This window comes from Anolis sagrei, chromosome 3, assembly GCF_037176765.1.
Source record: "Anolis sagrei isolate rAnoSag1 chromosome 3, rAnoSag1.mat, whole genome shotgun sequence".
Taxonomy (NCBI): Eukaryota; Metazoa; Chordata; class Lepidosauria; order Squamata; family Dactyloidae; genus Anolis; species Anolis sagrei.
In genome coordinates this window covers 141,311,353-141,328,954 of record NC_090023.1, presented here as the reverse complement: position 1 = coordinate 141,328,954, position 17,602 = coordinate 141,311,353, and the positions used below count along the sequence as shown (strand labels likewise).

The 17,602-nt window shown below is 39.3% G+C and overlaps 2 protein-coding genes across 2 annotated transcripts in view; one reads left to right on the top strand and one right to left on the bottom strand.

Moving 5' to 3' along the window:
* The window catches only part of PDLIM1 (PDZ and LIM domain 1), a 32,474-nt gene extending 20,909 nt beyond the window's left edge, over positions 1-11,565 (top strand). The window contains exons 5-7 of the mRNA XM_067466924.1: positions 7,661-7,815; positions 9,020-9,131; positions 11,166-11,565. Of these exons, the coding sequence (XP_067323025.1) occupies positions 7,661-7,815; positions 9,020-9,131; positions 11,166-11,352 (454 nt within the window). The 3' untranslated portion in view covers positions 11,353-11,565. The remainder of the gene's footprint in view (positions 1-7,660; positions 7,816-9,019; positions 9,132-11,165) is intronic.
* Positions 11,566-12,247: 682 nt separating this feature from the next.
* HELLS (helicase, lymphoid specific) overlaps positions 12,248-17,602 on the bottom strand; it is a 31,302-nt gene continuing 25,947 nt past the window's right edge. Inside the window, exons 19-22 of the mRNA XM_067466923.1 lie at positions 16,667-16,826; positions 14,613-14,709; positions 13,717-13,793; positions 12,248-12,593 (exon numbers count right to left, since the gene is read on the bottom strand). Of these exons, the coding sequence (XP_067323024.1) occupies positions 12,499-12,593; positions 13,717-13,793; positions 14,613-14,709; positions 16,667-16,826 (429 nt within the window). The 3' untranslated portion in view covers positions 12,248-12,498. The remainder of the gene's footprint in view (positions 12,594-13,716; positions 13,794-14,612; positions 14,710-16,666; positions 16,827-17,602) is intronic.

Here is a 17,602-nt window from a genome sequence, read left to right as displayed (position 1 = left end):
CCTGAACCATTTAGGGCTTTATAGGTAATAACCAGCACTTTATATTTAGCCCGGAAGTGGACCAGCAACCAGTGGTGCTGCCACAGCATGGGAGTTGTCCTCTCATATGGTGCTCCAGTTAGAAAACTGTCCGCCGATCTCATTATTTTGCATAGTGGTGATAGGGGTCTCCCCGCTGAGAGGTACGGAGAGATGGCATCAATAGCATGACTAGAGAAATGTGCCATCTCCATGGAACAAAAACCTGAGATGTAGCAGAGAGGCTGGCAAGGCTTTTCAAGTCTGCAGACCATTACCTCTTCCTTTTGGTCCATGTGGGAACCAATTACACTGCAAGGCATAGTCTTTGGCAAATCACATTAGATTATGAAGCTATAGCTGAAGAGTCTTGATGCTCAGGTCGTCATTTTGTTGCTCAGGGCCAGGAAGGGAGGGAAAGATAATAGAAGTTAATAACTGTCTTTGAGATGTTGCTGCCAGGAATAAACTGGCTTCATGAACCATGGTCTGAGGTTTAAAAAAGTAGGGCTTCTGACAAGGGATGGCTTGCACCTCACAGAGATTGGCAGCAAGATATTTGCACAAATCTTATCAGCAGGGCCTTAAATTGAGTTATTTGGGAGATTGGGAAGCCATGCCCCTCCTTCAGGCTGAGGCTGGCGAGTTCAATAGCCTCATCCTGATAGATAGGTTCAGGTGGGTTTGTGGAGATTCTAATGTGCCATCAAACCTCACTTTTGGCTATGTAATTTAGCCAAAAAAATGAGCACTAGATTTGAGGAAATATGGTAATTACAGAGTAGTTTTAGAACTAGAACAAACATATTCTGCCATTTCTCTTGTTGAGATTGGAAATGGACAGCTTTAGCAAGGTTGCTACAATTTTCTTCTCCTTGAATTTGTTGTCTGAAATTTTGGGGTTCTCCTGGTGTGCCGAGCTCTGAATGATTCCAGTGAAGACATGCAGGGTGGAGGGCAGGGTCTGAGGGCATTTTACTACTTCGGTAGGCCAAGGAAAGATACCAGGGAATGTTTCCCTGATCAGGCATAAATCAAAGTTACAAGAATGGACATTTTACTGACATTTGAAAGAATGGACATCTGCTGTGATTGATGTAAATTACAATCTGTAATCTTATTGGTTCATAATAATAATAATAATAATAATAATAATAATAATAATAATTTATTTATATACTGCTCTATCTCCCCTGAGGGACTCAGGGCGGTTTCTAAATAGCAAAAACACAAAAAACATACAAAGTAAACAAAACTTAATCATAAAATTATCAACATAACACGTATACATTAAAAACAATTCCACCTTATTGTTGTTGAGATAATAGGTATCACTCTGGTTGGTACAAAGTACGACCCACTGTCTTATTTGTGTAAAGTGTGTGGTGGGAAACATAATTAAGTAATTAATTTCATTCATTAGAAGAATTCTTGAACCTGCCTTCTGTAGCCACTCCACCCCTTTCTGCCTGTGGAAACCCATTAACATAGGAAACAGTATTTGCTGATGGATATCAGGGCGGAAGGGGAAGAGTCCTTGATTAAATAACAGTCCCAGAACCCAGTTGTAAGCCCCAGGCGCGGGTGAAGTGGAAATTCTGGTATCTTGAGCCCATTATGTGGAGGTGGGGGGAAATGAGAATTTGGCAGTACTGCTCGACAGGAAGTATTTTCCTGTTTCCAAAGCTCAGGTAATAAGAGGTCATTTACCTGAACCTCCACTTTTTGGGATAACAATTTCTCTGGTATTAAAAAATAATATAAATCTGATATATTCATAGGAAGAGTTTAATCTTTCTACACTGACTGTTAACCAAAGAAACACACCCATTTTCAAATTCTGCTAAAAATTATACATGATGCAATGTTGATACAAATAATCTAGTGGTCGTACGGATTGTTCCAAACATTTGAAATAATTTTTAAAATCCCAAGGAAACAGATTAATGGAAGTCAATAGAAGTCCAAAACTTGGGGTGGGAACTGTGGCACAGGACTGCGGTCTCCCTATAACCTGTTTGTAGGTGAATTCTGAATTTCAGCTCTTAGGGGATTCTTGGAGAGATCATTAATTTTTATTTTGCTGATGATGGCACAATAGAGTGTGAGGTGCATCAGAGGCTGCAAAAACAGTTTGAGTAAAAGAGCTGAAAATGTATTTTTTCAGTTAACACATGAGTGTTGAAAGAGGATCATTTTAAAATGCATTGAAAAATGCATTTTAGTAATTATGTATCTTAAAATGATTTAATAAAACTTTCATTTGGGATTATTTTTTGAATATTGGTCAGAGAAATCAACATGGATTTAAAATGGATTAAAACTAAACAAACAAATCAATTAAATAAATACTGAAGCGATATATACAAGTATGAAGTGTTCACTGTGGTTAAAGTAACTGATTACAAGATGCTCCTGCTGAATTACTTCCAAACTCTGTGCATCTTGCAAGTGGAGGTGGAGAAGCCATTCTGTATGTATGCAGAGATGTGCTCAGAGAAGGGTTTACAAAGAAATAATATCCCTTATATATTCACAATAAAGAGAATTGAACCTTGGAATTCGAACTGGTAATGTAACACTTTTGTGTTAAAATGTTTCCTTTCCGAGGAATAAGATCCAATAATAGAGGGTCCAATGTGTTGTATGAGCTGAGTGCATTTTGTTGAGTGAAGCAAAGTCCAAATGGCACGGCTTTACATCCTTGTTTACATACTCATCAGCAGGCTCAAACACTTGCAAGAAAAAATGTTATACATCATCCTATGCCTCTTCATCTATCTGTCTGTCTATCTTGTACATTGTCATTTCAAGCAAGTTGCTACCATTTCCTTAGGATAAGACTTATATTTTAATTTGAGTGATAACAATTGGCAACATAATTTTGTATTTGTTCCTCAATAGCTTTGAGACATCATTTCCTGATTAGTAAATTGATTATATTTTGTGGAAATATAAATCTGTCAGACCCATAGGTTATAACCCACCCAATTTGCAAATGGGAAAAAAATGGTATGGAACAAAAAAAAAAAAAACTCTTACAAAAGTTACCCATCATTACTTAGCCCAGATGAAGACTATGTTTTTGGGTCCTGACATCCTTATTAATTTATCAGTATGTTCTGTGCTCCCATCCCTATGGGTTTCCCCTTGCCTTGATGATTCTGAGAGATGGGGTAAGATTAATACAACTAGTATTTAGTACCGTTTATGGTAATCCGCAATTAGTTTGCATCAGTAAAGATACCATGGGGAATACAACTGTTGTATATGGGTCATAGAGTGATAAAGGCAGACCATTTGTCCAGACATCTGTTGCTGAGAAGTGAAGATTGAACAATGTGACGAAATTATGAAAGACTATTTATATCTGAGATATATCTGAGCCCCTGGTGACACGGTGGGTTAAACCGCTGAGCTGCTAAACTTGCTAACCGAAAGGTCGCAGGTTTGAATCTGGGGAGTGGCGTGAACCTGTTTGCCCCAGCTTCTGCCAACATAGCAGTTCGAAAACATGCAAATGTGAGTAGATCAATAGGTACCACTACGGCAGGAAGGTAATGGCGCTCCATGCAGTTACATGACCTTAGAGGTGTCTACGGACAACGCTGGCTCTTTGGCTTAGCAATGGAGATGAGCACCAACCCCCAGAGTCGGACACAACTGGACTTAATGTCAGGGGAAAACCTTTACCTTTTTTACTACCTGAGATATTGATGAAGTATTGGAAATTAGGCTTTTCCCAGGAAAAGCATGAGAATAAAGAGTAGTAATGTCATGGTTAAGAGACCAATGAACACTCAGGATTTATATTTGAATGCAGCCTAAGGTTAGCCAATGAATATAGTAATCGTTCTCAGTTTCAAAATGCTGGAATTTTATAAAACTTCAAACTGTGGTCAATAGCTCAGTCCTGACTTTAAATGTAATGTATAGTTTGCTTTTTGTGTTTGTACAAATAATCATATGCAAAACGGTGAGGCTTTGATTTGAATGAACACTGGGTCACACAGATCTTGACACTTCTATGGTAATCTGCACTTAGTTTACATCAGTTACATGAGTATTACTTATTTCAGCAAGATTCAACTGTGTGATGAACTGTAATCTGTATCCCCTTGCATGTATAAACATGAAATTGGTTTAGTGTTGTAGCTGATTTAATATAGCATTTTCCTTCCGTAATCTGTTTTTGTTTTCTTCCCTAACTTCATGGAAAATCACAGCAACCATCTTATCAGTTCTGTCCTTTTAACGTGCTCCTCCTGGTTAGCCCTTGATTGCCCACAGGTGGGTTCAAGGCAGCCATCTATAACCCTCTTCAGCCTGCTTCTACCTCCTCTTTGCAAAGGAGGCACAATACCTCATCCATCCCAAAACAAATCGGAATTGGTCTAGAACAGCTCAAGGAATTTGTTCAGATCTGTTCCAAAATGGCACATACCATCTAACTCTCCTTTACAGTTCTGTTCACAGAGAAACATCCTGGATTCTTTGCAGGGACAGATTTCTTGCATTAGCCCCACATTCCCCAGGTAACTCTGCCAGTTTCATATATGCTTGTCATAAGGTCTGCACACATTCACTTTCCTTTGTCCTTGCATTATCCATTGCACTCGTGTCTTTTAATGGTTGCCTTTTGTTTTCCCCCCCAAGGTATCTTGATATTCTTGTGATAAATCAGTCATTGCAAATGAAGGCCATGTTGCTTTTCAGGAAATGTTTTGTAATGTGATAATTCCCACCCTGTAGAAAAAAATCTGTGATGTTCAATGGGTCCTGAATCTCACTGTGCCCCCGATTGTAAGGGCCCAAATTAAAGCTTGACATACATGTTCATAGGATGATCTTGTCCGTTCATTAAAAAATCATATGGAAGCAAATATATGGATACCTCTTTCTGGTCACTGAACATAAAGCATATTGAGTAAAGTAAAGGATGCTTGGAGGGGGGCCACTGAGGGATTGGGGGTGAGCTGGGGCAGGAAACAGGGATGAACCTTTGAATATTTATTTCTGTCGGGGGGAGGGATGCAGACATTATGTTGGCATGTTGGGAGCAGATGTTATGTTGGCATGAAGTTTGTCTCAATAGTTTTTGACACTTTTCTTTTTCTGTCATGCATGCTGTGGCACTGAATTATTCCGTCACTAGTTTATTCAAACAAGCTGGAAAGATAATTTTCGCTATGCTGCATTTTGAACACAATTGTTTCCAGTGTTATTGCCTTTGGCATTTGTCATGGCTTTGCACCAGTCACATGCTGCATACTTAACGGATGGCATTGAAAGACTTATGTAGACTTAATAGAAAGGTTAAAATGATTTTAAAGGGCCTTTTTGATATGTCCATAGCAAAAGGAAGAACAAGGAAATACTAGGTGCATACAGGTGATGGCGAAATGCTAACATGGAACAGAGAAAAGGCAGAACTGCTCAACACCTTCTTTGCCTCAGTCTTTTCCCAAAAGGTTAACAATGCTCAATTTGGGGGTAATGGAGCAAAGGATGTAGTAATGGAAATGGTAACAAAGCAGTATAGGAATATCTGGCTAATCTAAATGAATTTAAGTCTCCTGGCCCAGATGAATTACATCTGAGGACATTAAAAGAATTAACAGAAGTAATTTCAGATCCACTGCCAACAAGCTTTGAGAATTCCCGGCAGACAGGAAGAAGGCAAATATTGTCTCCATCTTCCAAAACAAAGTCGGGGGTGGGGTGGGGTGTGTGAAGAGGACCCAAACAGCCTGATGTCAATACCAGGAAAGATTCTGGAGCAGATCATTAAACAGACAATCTGTCAGCATGTAGAAAAGAATGGCATACTTACAGAAATTCAACACAAGATACTCAAATACAAATCATGCCAGATTAACCTTATCTCTTTTTTTAAAATGGAATTACAAATTTGGTAGATGAAGGGAATGCTGTGGATATCACATATCCCAATTTCAGTAAGGTCCATGGTATTCTCAAAAAGAAACTAGCAACATGTGGACTGTTAGGTGGATGGGGAATTGTTTAGCTGGCTGAACCCAAAGACTGCTCACCAATGGTTCCTCCTCATCTTGGAGAGGAGTGACTAGCGAGGTGCCACAGGGTTCTGGAGTGGGCCCAGTATATATTTTATGAATGACTTGGATGAAGGTTTAGAGGTCATGTTTATGAAATTTGCAGATGACTTCAAATTAGGAGGGAAAGGTAATACCACAGAAGACAGGATCAGTACCCAAAATGACCTTAACAGATTAGAGAGCTGGGCCAAAACTAACAAAATGAATTTCAACGGGGAAAATGTATGGTACTAGACTTAGGCAATAAAAATAAAATGCATAGATATAGGATATGTGAAACCCAGCTTGAATATAGTACATGAGAATGGAATCTAGGAGTCTTGTTGACCATAAATTGAGCATGAGTCAATAGTGAGATACTTCAGTTAGAAAAGCCAATCTGATTCTAGGGTACATCAAAAAGAGTATAGCGTCTAGATCAGTGATTCTCATCCTGTGGGTCCCCAGGTTTTTTGACTTGCAGCTCCCAGAAATCCCAATTTACCAGCTGTTAGGATTTCTGGGAGTTGAAGCCCAAAACACCCGGGGACCCACAGGTTGAGAACCACTGATCTAGATCAAGATAATTCATAGTCTGACTGTATTCTGCTTTGGAGAATCCTTCCCTGGAATACTATGTCCATTCATGTAGGATATTGACAAGCCAGAACATATCCAGAAAAGGGCAACCAAAATGATCAAAGATTTGGAAACCAAACACCATGAAGAACGGCTGAAAGAGCTCAGTATGTTTTGCTTGGAGAAAAAAAATGCAGAGAGGGGTCATGATAGCCCTGTTTAAATATTTGAAATATATCACATTGAGGAGAGGGCAAGTTTATTTTCTGTTCTCTGGGAACCAGCATATGGAACAATGGATTCAGATTGCAGGAAAAAATATTTAATCTAAAAATCTGGAAGACGTTCCTGATGATAAGAGCTGTTTGGCAGCAAAATATGCTGTCTTGAAGGGTAGAGTCTCCTCCTCTGGAGGTTTTTGAGAAGAAGCTGGCTGGCCATCTGACATGAGTGCTTTGATTGTGTGTTCCTGTATGGCAAGAACATTTTCCTTGTTTTGTAGTGCTTGGAAAAGATTTTAAGCAAAGGCAAACTTGTTAAAAACAGCATTTCAAAACCATTTTTCAATTAAGGCATGTTAGTATAATCAATCAATCAATCAATCAATCAATCAATCAATTATTACAGTCCAGAGATCCAAGTAACTCAATAGTCAAAGATACCCAAAATGGTAGTAAAAAATATTTGCACTTTGTAAATATTGCCTAGAAATTCTGTTTTGTTCTATAATATTTTAAACATTTTAGTACCAGTATTAATAGCCTGCTTTCTTTCTCACAAAGGAGACTTTTTAAACTACCATCATGGACTGAGGGTAAATGGTTCTTGTGTATATGTATCCTTCACTGTAATCTAAATATCTGAACTAGATATGCTTATTAAATCAGATGCTATTGCAGTATCACTCTTTGAGGTCCCACAGGGAGACAGGTAAGACATAAAGTAAATCAACCAATCGATTTTTTTTTATTTTGTCCATTGAAGGTGTTTGTTTTAATTTTGTGCAGCTCGGACCAACCTAACCAGCCCTCTACTAACTTAAGGATTGAAAAAGACTCTGAAGTTTATAAGATGCTACAGGAGAACCAAGACTCCAGTGAGCCACCCCGGCAATCGGCCTCATTCTTGGTGCTGCAAGACATTTTAGAATCTGAAGAAAGGGGTAAGTGTCCTGTGTATATCTTTTGTTGCCTTATGATACGAGACACAAAAATGCCAAGATGTCATAATTTTTTATCTGGATGGGCCTTTCTCACTAATCTTCAAGCACATACACTGAAGCTACACTAATCTTCAAGGACATACACTGTGATCGTGGTGAAAATCCTTAAGAACTTGCCCTTTATTGTAGCCCCCCCCCCCAAAAAAAATCAGCAAATAACTTGATGATGTGAGCGCATAATAAATAGTGATCCTGGCAATACTGTCTGGGAACCCTTAGCAGTTCTCCCTTATTACTGGGAGTCAGATGCTTTTCCCTCCCTTTGCTTTAATTAATGCAGTATTAATTAAGCTTTTGTTTCTATGTCAGAAGAGACTTGAGAAACTGCAAGTCGCTTCTGGTGTGAGAGAATTGGCCGTCTGCAAGGACGTTGCTCAGGGGACGCCCAGATGTTTTACCATTCTGCGGGAGGCTTCTCTTGTGTCACCGCATGGGAAGCTGACAGATGGGAGCTCACCCCACTCCCCAAATTCGAACCACCAACGTTTTGGTCAACAGTCCTGTCGGCACAAGGATTTAACCCAGTGGTTCCCAACCTGTGGGTCCCAGAAATCCCAGCCAGTTTACTAGCTGTTAGGATTTCTGGGAGTTGAAGGCCAAAACATCTGGGGATCCACAGGTTGACAACCACTGTTTTAACCCATTGTGCCACTGCGAGCTCCTATTAATTAAGTTTGAAGCCTGAAACAGTTGGAGAAGGTGTTTATAAATTCTAAGAATCCTGAAGCAGATTAATAGTTCTCTTTAGTTTTCCCACTCGATCCCTCAACCACCTTGAAGTTATCCTCTCCAAATTTCTCAATCTTTGGGATGATCCTTAGGTTTTTATACATGTGTAAACAGTTTTATTATAAAACACAGCAGTTTCTTTTCCTCTCTGTCTTCTCGGAAATGTCAAAAATGGCAAAATTATTTTATCCGTCATATTTTAAAATAGGCTATTTCACACATAGGATTTTTCAATATGTGTATTTTAGACTGGACACCTCTCGGCAACATTGATGAAGTATTTCTGCTAGATGAAATATCAGATAATATTGCAGCATTTTTTCCCCTACAGTAAGCTGAGTTATAGTTCTACTTCCATGCTCCAGGCATCGTTTCAGATAAAAATAATTACTTGTATATTTTTACATTTTTACAGGAGACAAGCCTTCTGGATTTAGAAGTGTAAAAGCTCCGACAACTAAAATAGCATCATCAATTGGAAATGCGCAGAAGCTGCCCATTTGTGATAAATGTGGGTCTGGCATTGTGTAAGTAGCACTATATGCACTAACTGGAATTTGCTTAGGGATATTCAGTAACTTAGAGTAGAGGGAATCTTTGTCAAGTTTGGATGATATAATACTGGGAGCAATGACTGCTACACTGGAAGATAGGAACAGATTTCAAAAAGGCCTTGATGAAATAGAAAATTGGACAGAAATTGATAAAATAAAATTCAGTAGAGACAACAAAGACAGGTTAAAGAACTGGGTCCAAACGTAACAAGATACATTTCAAGAAGAGATGTACAGTACTACATGTAGGCAATAAAAATGAAATGTAAAAATATAGGTTGGGTTGAAAACAGTATATGTGAAAGAGATCTAGGCATCTTACCCAACTAAAAGCTAAGTGTGAGTCAACAGTGTGATGCAACAGATAAAAAGGCCAATGTGTTTTCAGGCTGCATCAACAGGAGTATAATGTCTAGATCAGTGGTTCCCAACCTGTGGTCCGTGGACCACCAGTGGTCCCCAAAAACTAAAATATGGTCTGCGGCCTCACAGTTATTATGCTGTTGCAATGAGAGCGACCGACCTTCTTATAGTGCCAAGGCAACAGGGAAGTTGGGAGGGGAAGGGCTGACTACCCAGGAAAGGCACAATAACAAGGCACCTGTAAGGGGTCACTGTGGTGTCTTCATTTTTAGGCCTGTTCCTGGTGTTATTTGGGATGCTGATTCAGAAAATTGCATTGGATGGACCACATCAGCTCTAGCTTATTAAATACGGTTTTATGTGGGCGAGCGGATGGTGACCTTTTTTTTACTAGTGACCTCTTGAACAGGGATCACTTTGACCAGGGACCACTCTCCAACATTAGTACTAAAAGGGTTATGAATCAGTTTTTGGTCAACTTTTGATTTGGTTTGGTTATTTGGGGTGCCGATTCAGAAAACTGCATTGTATAAAGCACATCAACTTTAGTTTCTGATACAGAACATATGCCATCCAGTAGTTGCCATCTGCTCACCCACAGAAAACCATATTTAATAATCTAGAGGTTTTTTTCTGTGTCAGGAATGACTTGAGAAACTGCAAGTCACTTATGGCATGAGAGAATTGGCCATCTGCAAGGATGTTGCCCAGATTTTTTTTGTTTTTGTTTTACCATCCTTGTGGGAGGCTTCTCTTGTGTCCCCATATGAGGAGCTGGAGCTGATGTGGTAGTAATAATCTTTCGTGGGTAGTCAGCCTCTCCCCTCCCGACATCCCAATTGCCTCAGCACTATAAGAGGGTTTCGCAAGAGCAGTCACTCTCGTTGCAATGGTGTAGTAACAGTGAAGCCGTGGATCATATTTTAGTTCTTAATCATAGAATCAAAGAGTTGGAAGAGACCTCATGGGCCATCCAGTCCAACCCCCTGCCAAGAAGCAGGAATATTGCATTAAAATCACCCCTGACAAATGGCCATCCAGCCTCTGCTTAAAAGCTTCCAAAGAAGGAGCCTTCACCACACTCCGGGGCAGAGAGTTCCACTGCTGAACGGCTCTCACAGTCAGGAAGTTCTTCCTAATGTTCAGATGGAATCTCTTCTCTTGTAGTTTGAAGCCATTGTTCCGCGTCCTAGTCTCCAAGGAAGCAGAAAACAAGCTTGCTCCCTCCTCCCTGTGGCTTCCTCTCACATATTTATACATGGCTATCATATCTCCTCTCAGCCTTCTCTTCTTCAGGCTAAACATGCCCAGTTCCCTAAGCCGCTCCTCATAGGGCTTGTTCTCCAGACCCTTGTTCATTTTAGTCGCCCTCCTCTGGACACATTCTTGGTGGACTACTGGTGGTCCAAGGACCACTGATATAAAGGAATAACATTTTTAATTACGGTAACGGAAGCCCAAGTATGGCTATGCTGGAGTGCTTCTTTTGTATAGACACTGGCAAGAAATATGAAATGCTTTCAGCTGGTTTGTTCCCTTCTTTTATAGTGTAAGGAGGTATATGTGAATGTGCAAATGTGTAGCTTTTATCAATCAGGGACAAGGCCTTTCTCAACTTTGACACTGGTCTTGTTTTCTTCCCAGGGGTGTATTTGTAAAGCTCCGGGAAAAGCATCTCCATCCAGAGTGCTATACGTGCAGCGACTGTGGAGTGAACCTTAAACAGAAAGGGCACTTCTTTGTGGAGGATTGCATCTACTGTGAGACGCACGCACGGGAACGGGTCACTCCACCTGAAGGATATGAAGTTGTTACTGTCTTTCCAAAGTGAATTCATGTGCCAACATGGCTGTCTGCCAGGAACCATTTTCTGTCTCCAAATCTTCCTTGTGCTCACAAAGTCTTGGCAAGCCTTTTTTCTGTGGGCCACCACTAAATATTGCTAACTCGCAAATACCTGCAATTTTTTTAAAAAACGTCTAGATTTGGGAAAGTGTCTGCCTTTCTATTTTTTCTCATCAAAATAAATTGCCAGCCAAAAGCAGATAGCCTTTTCTGGTTCTTAATAAAACGGTTGTTTCAAATCACTGTTGGCATTCAACACTCCCCTACTGGTCCCTTTGGGTTTGAATTCTTACTTCATTTGGTGTTTACTCCTATATTGAGGTAAAAATAGATAATAAAGGTGTTTTGGCCTACAACTCCCAGAAATCCCAGCCAGTTTACCAGCTATTAGGATTTCTGGGAGTTGGAAGACCAAAACATTTGGGAACCCACAGGCTGAGAAACACTGACATAAATCTGTACTCTGGAGCATAATCCTTTTTGGATCTGTGAACACATCTTTTCTCTCCGCCCTTCAATTAGTAAATAGGGTTAGATTTTTTTTTGTTCTTAGATTAATGTCAAATACATATTTATGCACTCGCACCTAGATCTGCTGAAAATCTGTTTCCCAAAATTAAAACAAGCTGCAAAAGGGTCCTAATTTTTTGCCTGCCTTAATTTTATTGCACGTGGATGAGAAACAAGTGGTTTTCTACCTCTGCTATTGCTGATAATAATTAAAATTATTTTTGCAAAAATAATTTTATGGCATGGAGGTGTTCATGTATTCAAATTGGGGAAGACAATGTTCTGTAGTGGTTCAATGACACAGATCAATCTGTGGGGCTGGAACAGTGCAGCATGTCAGGTTTTTTTGTTAAGACAAAGCACATTTCAAATCTAATAAAAACAAACTTTATTTAGATTACAAAATGTCAAATTACACAGTATAGCTTTTTCTGAGCTACAAGCTATTGAAGTCTAAATAACTGATTGAAAATGTTTCAACCAAGTGAATCCAAAACCTTTCTCTCTTTTTTGTACATAATGCAAATCTAGTGATCTTGATATCAAGTCTCTCATAAAATAACTCCTCTGGCAGTGTCAATCTACAGGTTTCAGAGGCACAGGAGTGCAAATTGGCTATACTTCAAAGCACAACATCTGTGTTACCATCCTCAGCAGTTTCTACTACTCTGAAGAATCCAATTTTTCCATTATGTCCGTCAGGGTTTTTCATTTGGGCTAGAAGAAAAAAGGAAGAACAAACAATTCAAAAGACAAAGAGGTTACACCTCAAATCTCATTAATTTCATCAACAACTTTTTTTTTCTTAAAACAAGAGGACATGCTAAAGAAACCCTGAATCTCAAAATGAAAAACTTTCAACTCAAATTAGCCCCATTCAAGCAAGTACATAAAAGCAGGGGTTCTCAAATTTTGGAAGCAAAGGGCCGGCTCATGGTTCCTTAAACTGGTTTTTTTTTTTTTTTGGGGGGGGGGGGGCGCGCTATAGTTTGAAAAATACATGAAAGAATTCCTATTCACATGGCACATGTCTTATTTGTAGTGCTAAAAAACAAAACAAAACATAAAAAACATGAAAGAACAATACAATATTTAAAATGAAGAACAATTTTAACCAGCATAAACATCCCAGTATTTCAATGGGAAGGGTAGGCCTGCTTTTGGCTGATGAGATAGTAAAGCTAATTGGGATTGTTATTGTTGTGGGCCTTCAAGTTGTTTCAGACTTAGGGCAGGGGCTGAGGAAAGGGCCTTGGAGGACCGCACCAGGCCCACAGGCCTTTGTTGGGGACTCCTGACATCATGGCTAACAAATAATACGAGGAACACAAATTCACTGGGTCTGGCATGGTGCGGAGAAGGACACCTGCTCTAGTCCGTCAACTTAACCTGGCTCTTTCTTGCTCCTCTGAGCCTCCATGCTGACTCCTCTGTGGATTGGATGTTGCTTACTATTTAGGCCTGAACTGCTTCCTAGTTTCTCCCCTCGCACAGACATGTCCGTGCTCCTCTCTTGGCCAAAGAAGAGGACGGAGACCCCTGTTCCCTGCAAAGAGAGGGGTGTACTCCTTCATGACAGGCTTCATCTCTTGATCATGGAATAGGACAGACTCCTTCCATCACCAGGAAAGGCACAAAGAAAGGGGACAGAGACTCCTTTTGTCTCCGAGACAGCAGGCAGAGCCAGAAAATGGAGGTTGCAGATATAAATTCACAAATTATCCAATCGACAAAAGAAAACCCCCAAAAGTTGAGGGCAGACTATAATCTTCTCATAGCGTTAGCCTTGGCTTCTGGAACAACCAAATAGCAAAAGCACAGAGATGACATTTTTGCTTACTTGTAAGGTCAGTTCTGTCCAACAATAACTCTAAATCTTTGTCAGTTATTACTCCTTCTCTTGATCCTTTTATTTCTCTGCAAAAGAAATGATAGTCAATTAGTTTAAAATACTTCCATATACTCACGATTATTTCATGGTGTTCAAAAAGTATTATTGCCCTTTGGGTCTACTTACTCACAACCCCCCCCCCCATTTATTTATTTAGAGTATTTGTATACCGTCCTTCTCAACCCACGAAGGGGGACTCAGGACAGCTTACAACTGGCAGTCATTAGATGCCGACAAAGAAACAGAACCCAACAATTCACATAAACAAGTCAACAGCAATAAAAATATATTAAAAAGCAATTAAAATACATTAAAAATATTGGCCCTTAAAATATTAACACAACCAAGTCTGAGTCCGCAAAGCCAAATCATAGTCCAGAGTTTCAGTCCAAGGTCTTTTAATTGACAATTCTCACAAGTCATTACAGTTGTTGATCAGCCAGCTGCCCGAATACTTGGTTCCAAAGCCAAGACTTGTGTTTCTTCCTGAAGGCAAGGAGAGAAGGAGTCTCCCTGATTTCACTGGGAAGTGCATTCCAGACGGGGGGCCACTACCAAGAAGGCCCTGTGTCTTGTCCCCACCAATCACACTTGCAAGGGTGGCGGGATCAAGAGCAGGGCCTCCCCCGACGATTGTAAACTCTGAGGTGGGTCATAGAGCGACATACGTTCGGACAAGTAAACTGGGCCAGAACCGTTTAGGGCTTTATAGGTCACGATCAGCACTTTGAATTGTGCTCAGAAGTGGACCGGCAGCCAGAGACTTTACCAAAGTCTGCCAAACTTATTCAATCCTTAGGTTTTTCTTATACTAAATAATTTCTACCACTATGATTGAATCATACCTGTCATAGTCGCAGGACTGTAGCAACTCTATTAACTCCTTGGGGTCCAAACATCGCTTTGACTGGTATCCTCCTAATTTTCCACCTTTAAACTGATCTTGAACAAGTTTAATAAAAAAAGATTAGCTATTTAGAACATTTAATTCTCTCGACAATGGTCTTAAAGTACAAAGTGAGACTGGTTGAACTCTTTCAATTTGTAAACACACCAATCTAGAAAGATCTTGACCAAGGTGAGACTCCCGCATATTTTTTTTACCCCAAAAAGCATTCAATTTGCACCTGGCACAATAAAACCTGAAATATGATTGATCTTCACATTTAAGATTTAACTTCCTATGCAGTGTACACATAATGAAAACCAAACTAAGTATGAGAAAGCTTTGGATATAGTCAAACTCCAAAGCAAATCATATTGATTTGGAGAGATGGAAGTGGGGCTTTTAATTAAAATCCCTCCAAATTACCTGCCTGCAAAAACAGATACATGGTAATAAGATTCCTCGGAAGCACCAACTATCTCTCCAACTGTCTTCTAGTTCTATAAAAAGATTAGAGGGTATCAATAGTTCCCTCAAAATATTAAATAGAAAATCAATTTGAGAAAAAAATGGCAGATGCAATCCCTTCTCAAAATAATATATGACTGAATATATAATCTAATCCAAAAAAGAAAGAAAATGTGCTGCCATTTGGCAATTCAATGTGAGGCACAAAGTTTTCAATCTTCAAACCCATATGCAAATTTGCTGGTCTCAGAATCTGTCCAAAAGAAATTGTTTTGTTTTCTAGATAATTGTATCAACATCCAATTCAATCTGATTGCGACATTTCTAGAAAAATTACAAAACCTGGTGGAGTCTGAAGAATAGCACATGTACATCATTACTTTGGATCACAGTGAGGCATTACAGGAGAACATAGGGCAATAAGTCCTATCTTCTCTTGATAACTCAATTTCTTGCCTAATTTATGATAGATACTTGACTGCTTTCACAAATTTCAAAAACAAGACACCTGCTTTGGGTAACAACTATGATTTTAGCAAGCAATGTCTGGGGGAAGGAAAAACGTTCATGCAGAAATCAATGTCCCAGTTATCAATGAACTCAATTAAGATTACAAGGGTATAAATGGAAAATAACCAACAGCATAGTCCTGTATATGTACTCAGAAGTAACCCCCACTAAGCTCATTGGCACTGCTCCCATGTCAGTGCGAACAGGTATTTATATTAAATCTACCATCATTTCCAAAGGGTGGCCCATTTTCTCTGGAAAAGGTATACAAGCAGTCCCCGAGTTACAGACACCTGACTTACATCCAACTCCTGGTTAAGAACAGGGGTGAGGCACAAGGAAATGAAAGGAAATCTACTCTTAGGAAGGGAAATTCACTCCTGGAAGCATTATCTTGGGGAAAAGATGTCTCCACTGAAGCTTGATCACCAATCCTTGTTTCCACAATAAGCCATTTTTTAAAAAAAATCCAATTCTCACAGGGACAGAAAGTGAGGTGAATTCTTCTAAACAGGGGCAGAGACATCAAAACAAACACAACAGGAGTGTTGTCTATGCTATCCACATGACAGAGGTGTTCTCTGTGCTATCCAAAATTAAAAAACAGATAACGTAACTAAAGACAAAAGGTAAAAGTATCTCAGTATCTCTAGAAATAAGATATTTGAGGACCTTTATCCCAAAGGTGGACTAAACTCAAATTAACTACTTTTAAACTGTAATTTGAGTTCAAATAGTTGTTTTCTTCTTATTCTCACCTCTTACGTCTAGGTAAAACAGTGCAATGTGATTTAATTTCACCTTTGACAGATTCTAGCCCTATTAACAGGAAAACACCGTGTGCATCTGACATGGTCTGTAAAAACTATATCATAATAAATGAGTTAGATTTCTGCAACAGACTACCACTCTAAAAACAGGTATAAAAGTATATACCGGCAAAATATGTACAGTTGTTTCTAAAGGCCCAAGCCTAACAAGCATGAGCTGCCAATAAAAATATATAATTTTAAAAAAGATAAAGTTAGTGCTAACTTTTGTGTATAATCAGCTTCTCTAACTTCCTTTTGGCGGCAGCTGTTTCCACAATCTTCTGATCAATGGTATTTGCAGTTACAAAGCGATAGACAACCACCGGCTTTGTCTGGCCAATTCTATGACATCGGTCTTGAGCCTGAAGATCACATTGCGGGTTCTAAGGAAAGAGAAGACGTGAAATGGTATCCAATAAATATAATTATATTATGGATTGCAGATATATTTTATAGATTTTTTTCTAGACATTTCAAGTTGATTTTGGTTTCATCCCTGATTTTAGAAGACGTGTAATTTCATGTAAGACATGCAATGACAGACACAAAAAGCTAGCTAGTTAGGACTCAGGTCTAAACATGAAATTCATTGACAGCTTAAGCACATAGCCTGAATGTAACTTTATACAGTATTTTAAACAACTGTGCATGAAACAAAGTCTGCATATACTGAACCATCAGAAAGCAAAAGTGTCACTCTCTCAGACACTTATGTCAATAATTTTAGATTTTTGAGTATTTTGGAGTTCTAGAAAAGGGATGCCCAACCAGTATTACAGAGAAGGCTACTAATTCCCTTCTCGATGCTGAGTAATTTAGAGCAAAGTGTTCTTGCAGCTCAGAGAACCCTTTGCATCAAGGCCTGAAGAGAAGTCCACAGAAAAGGAAATCTTAGAACATAAAGTGTTATAACTCGTTCCAAGTCAGGGTTGGGGTATACAAAACATATTTATTTAGTGGGAAAACAGTAACTATTCCTATAAACTGGGACCATTTCAGATAAGGAAGAAATATATGACTGCAATTTTTTTTGTTCATATAGCAGGTCATCATGCTTGAAGAAATCGTACCAGATTTCAGGAATGAGTTCTTGAGCACTGCTAGGACTACTGAAGAATGAAGCATTTTGCATGTTGAGCTTAGCACATAGCCCTTTAGG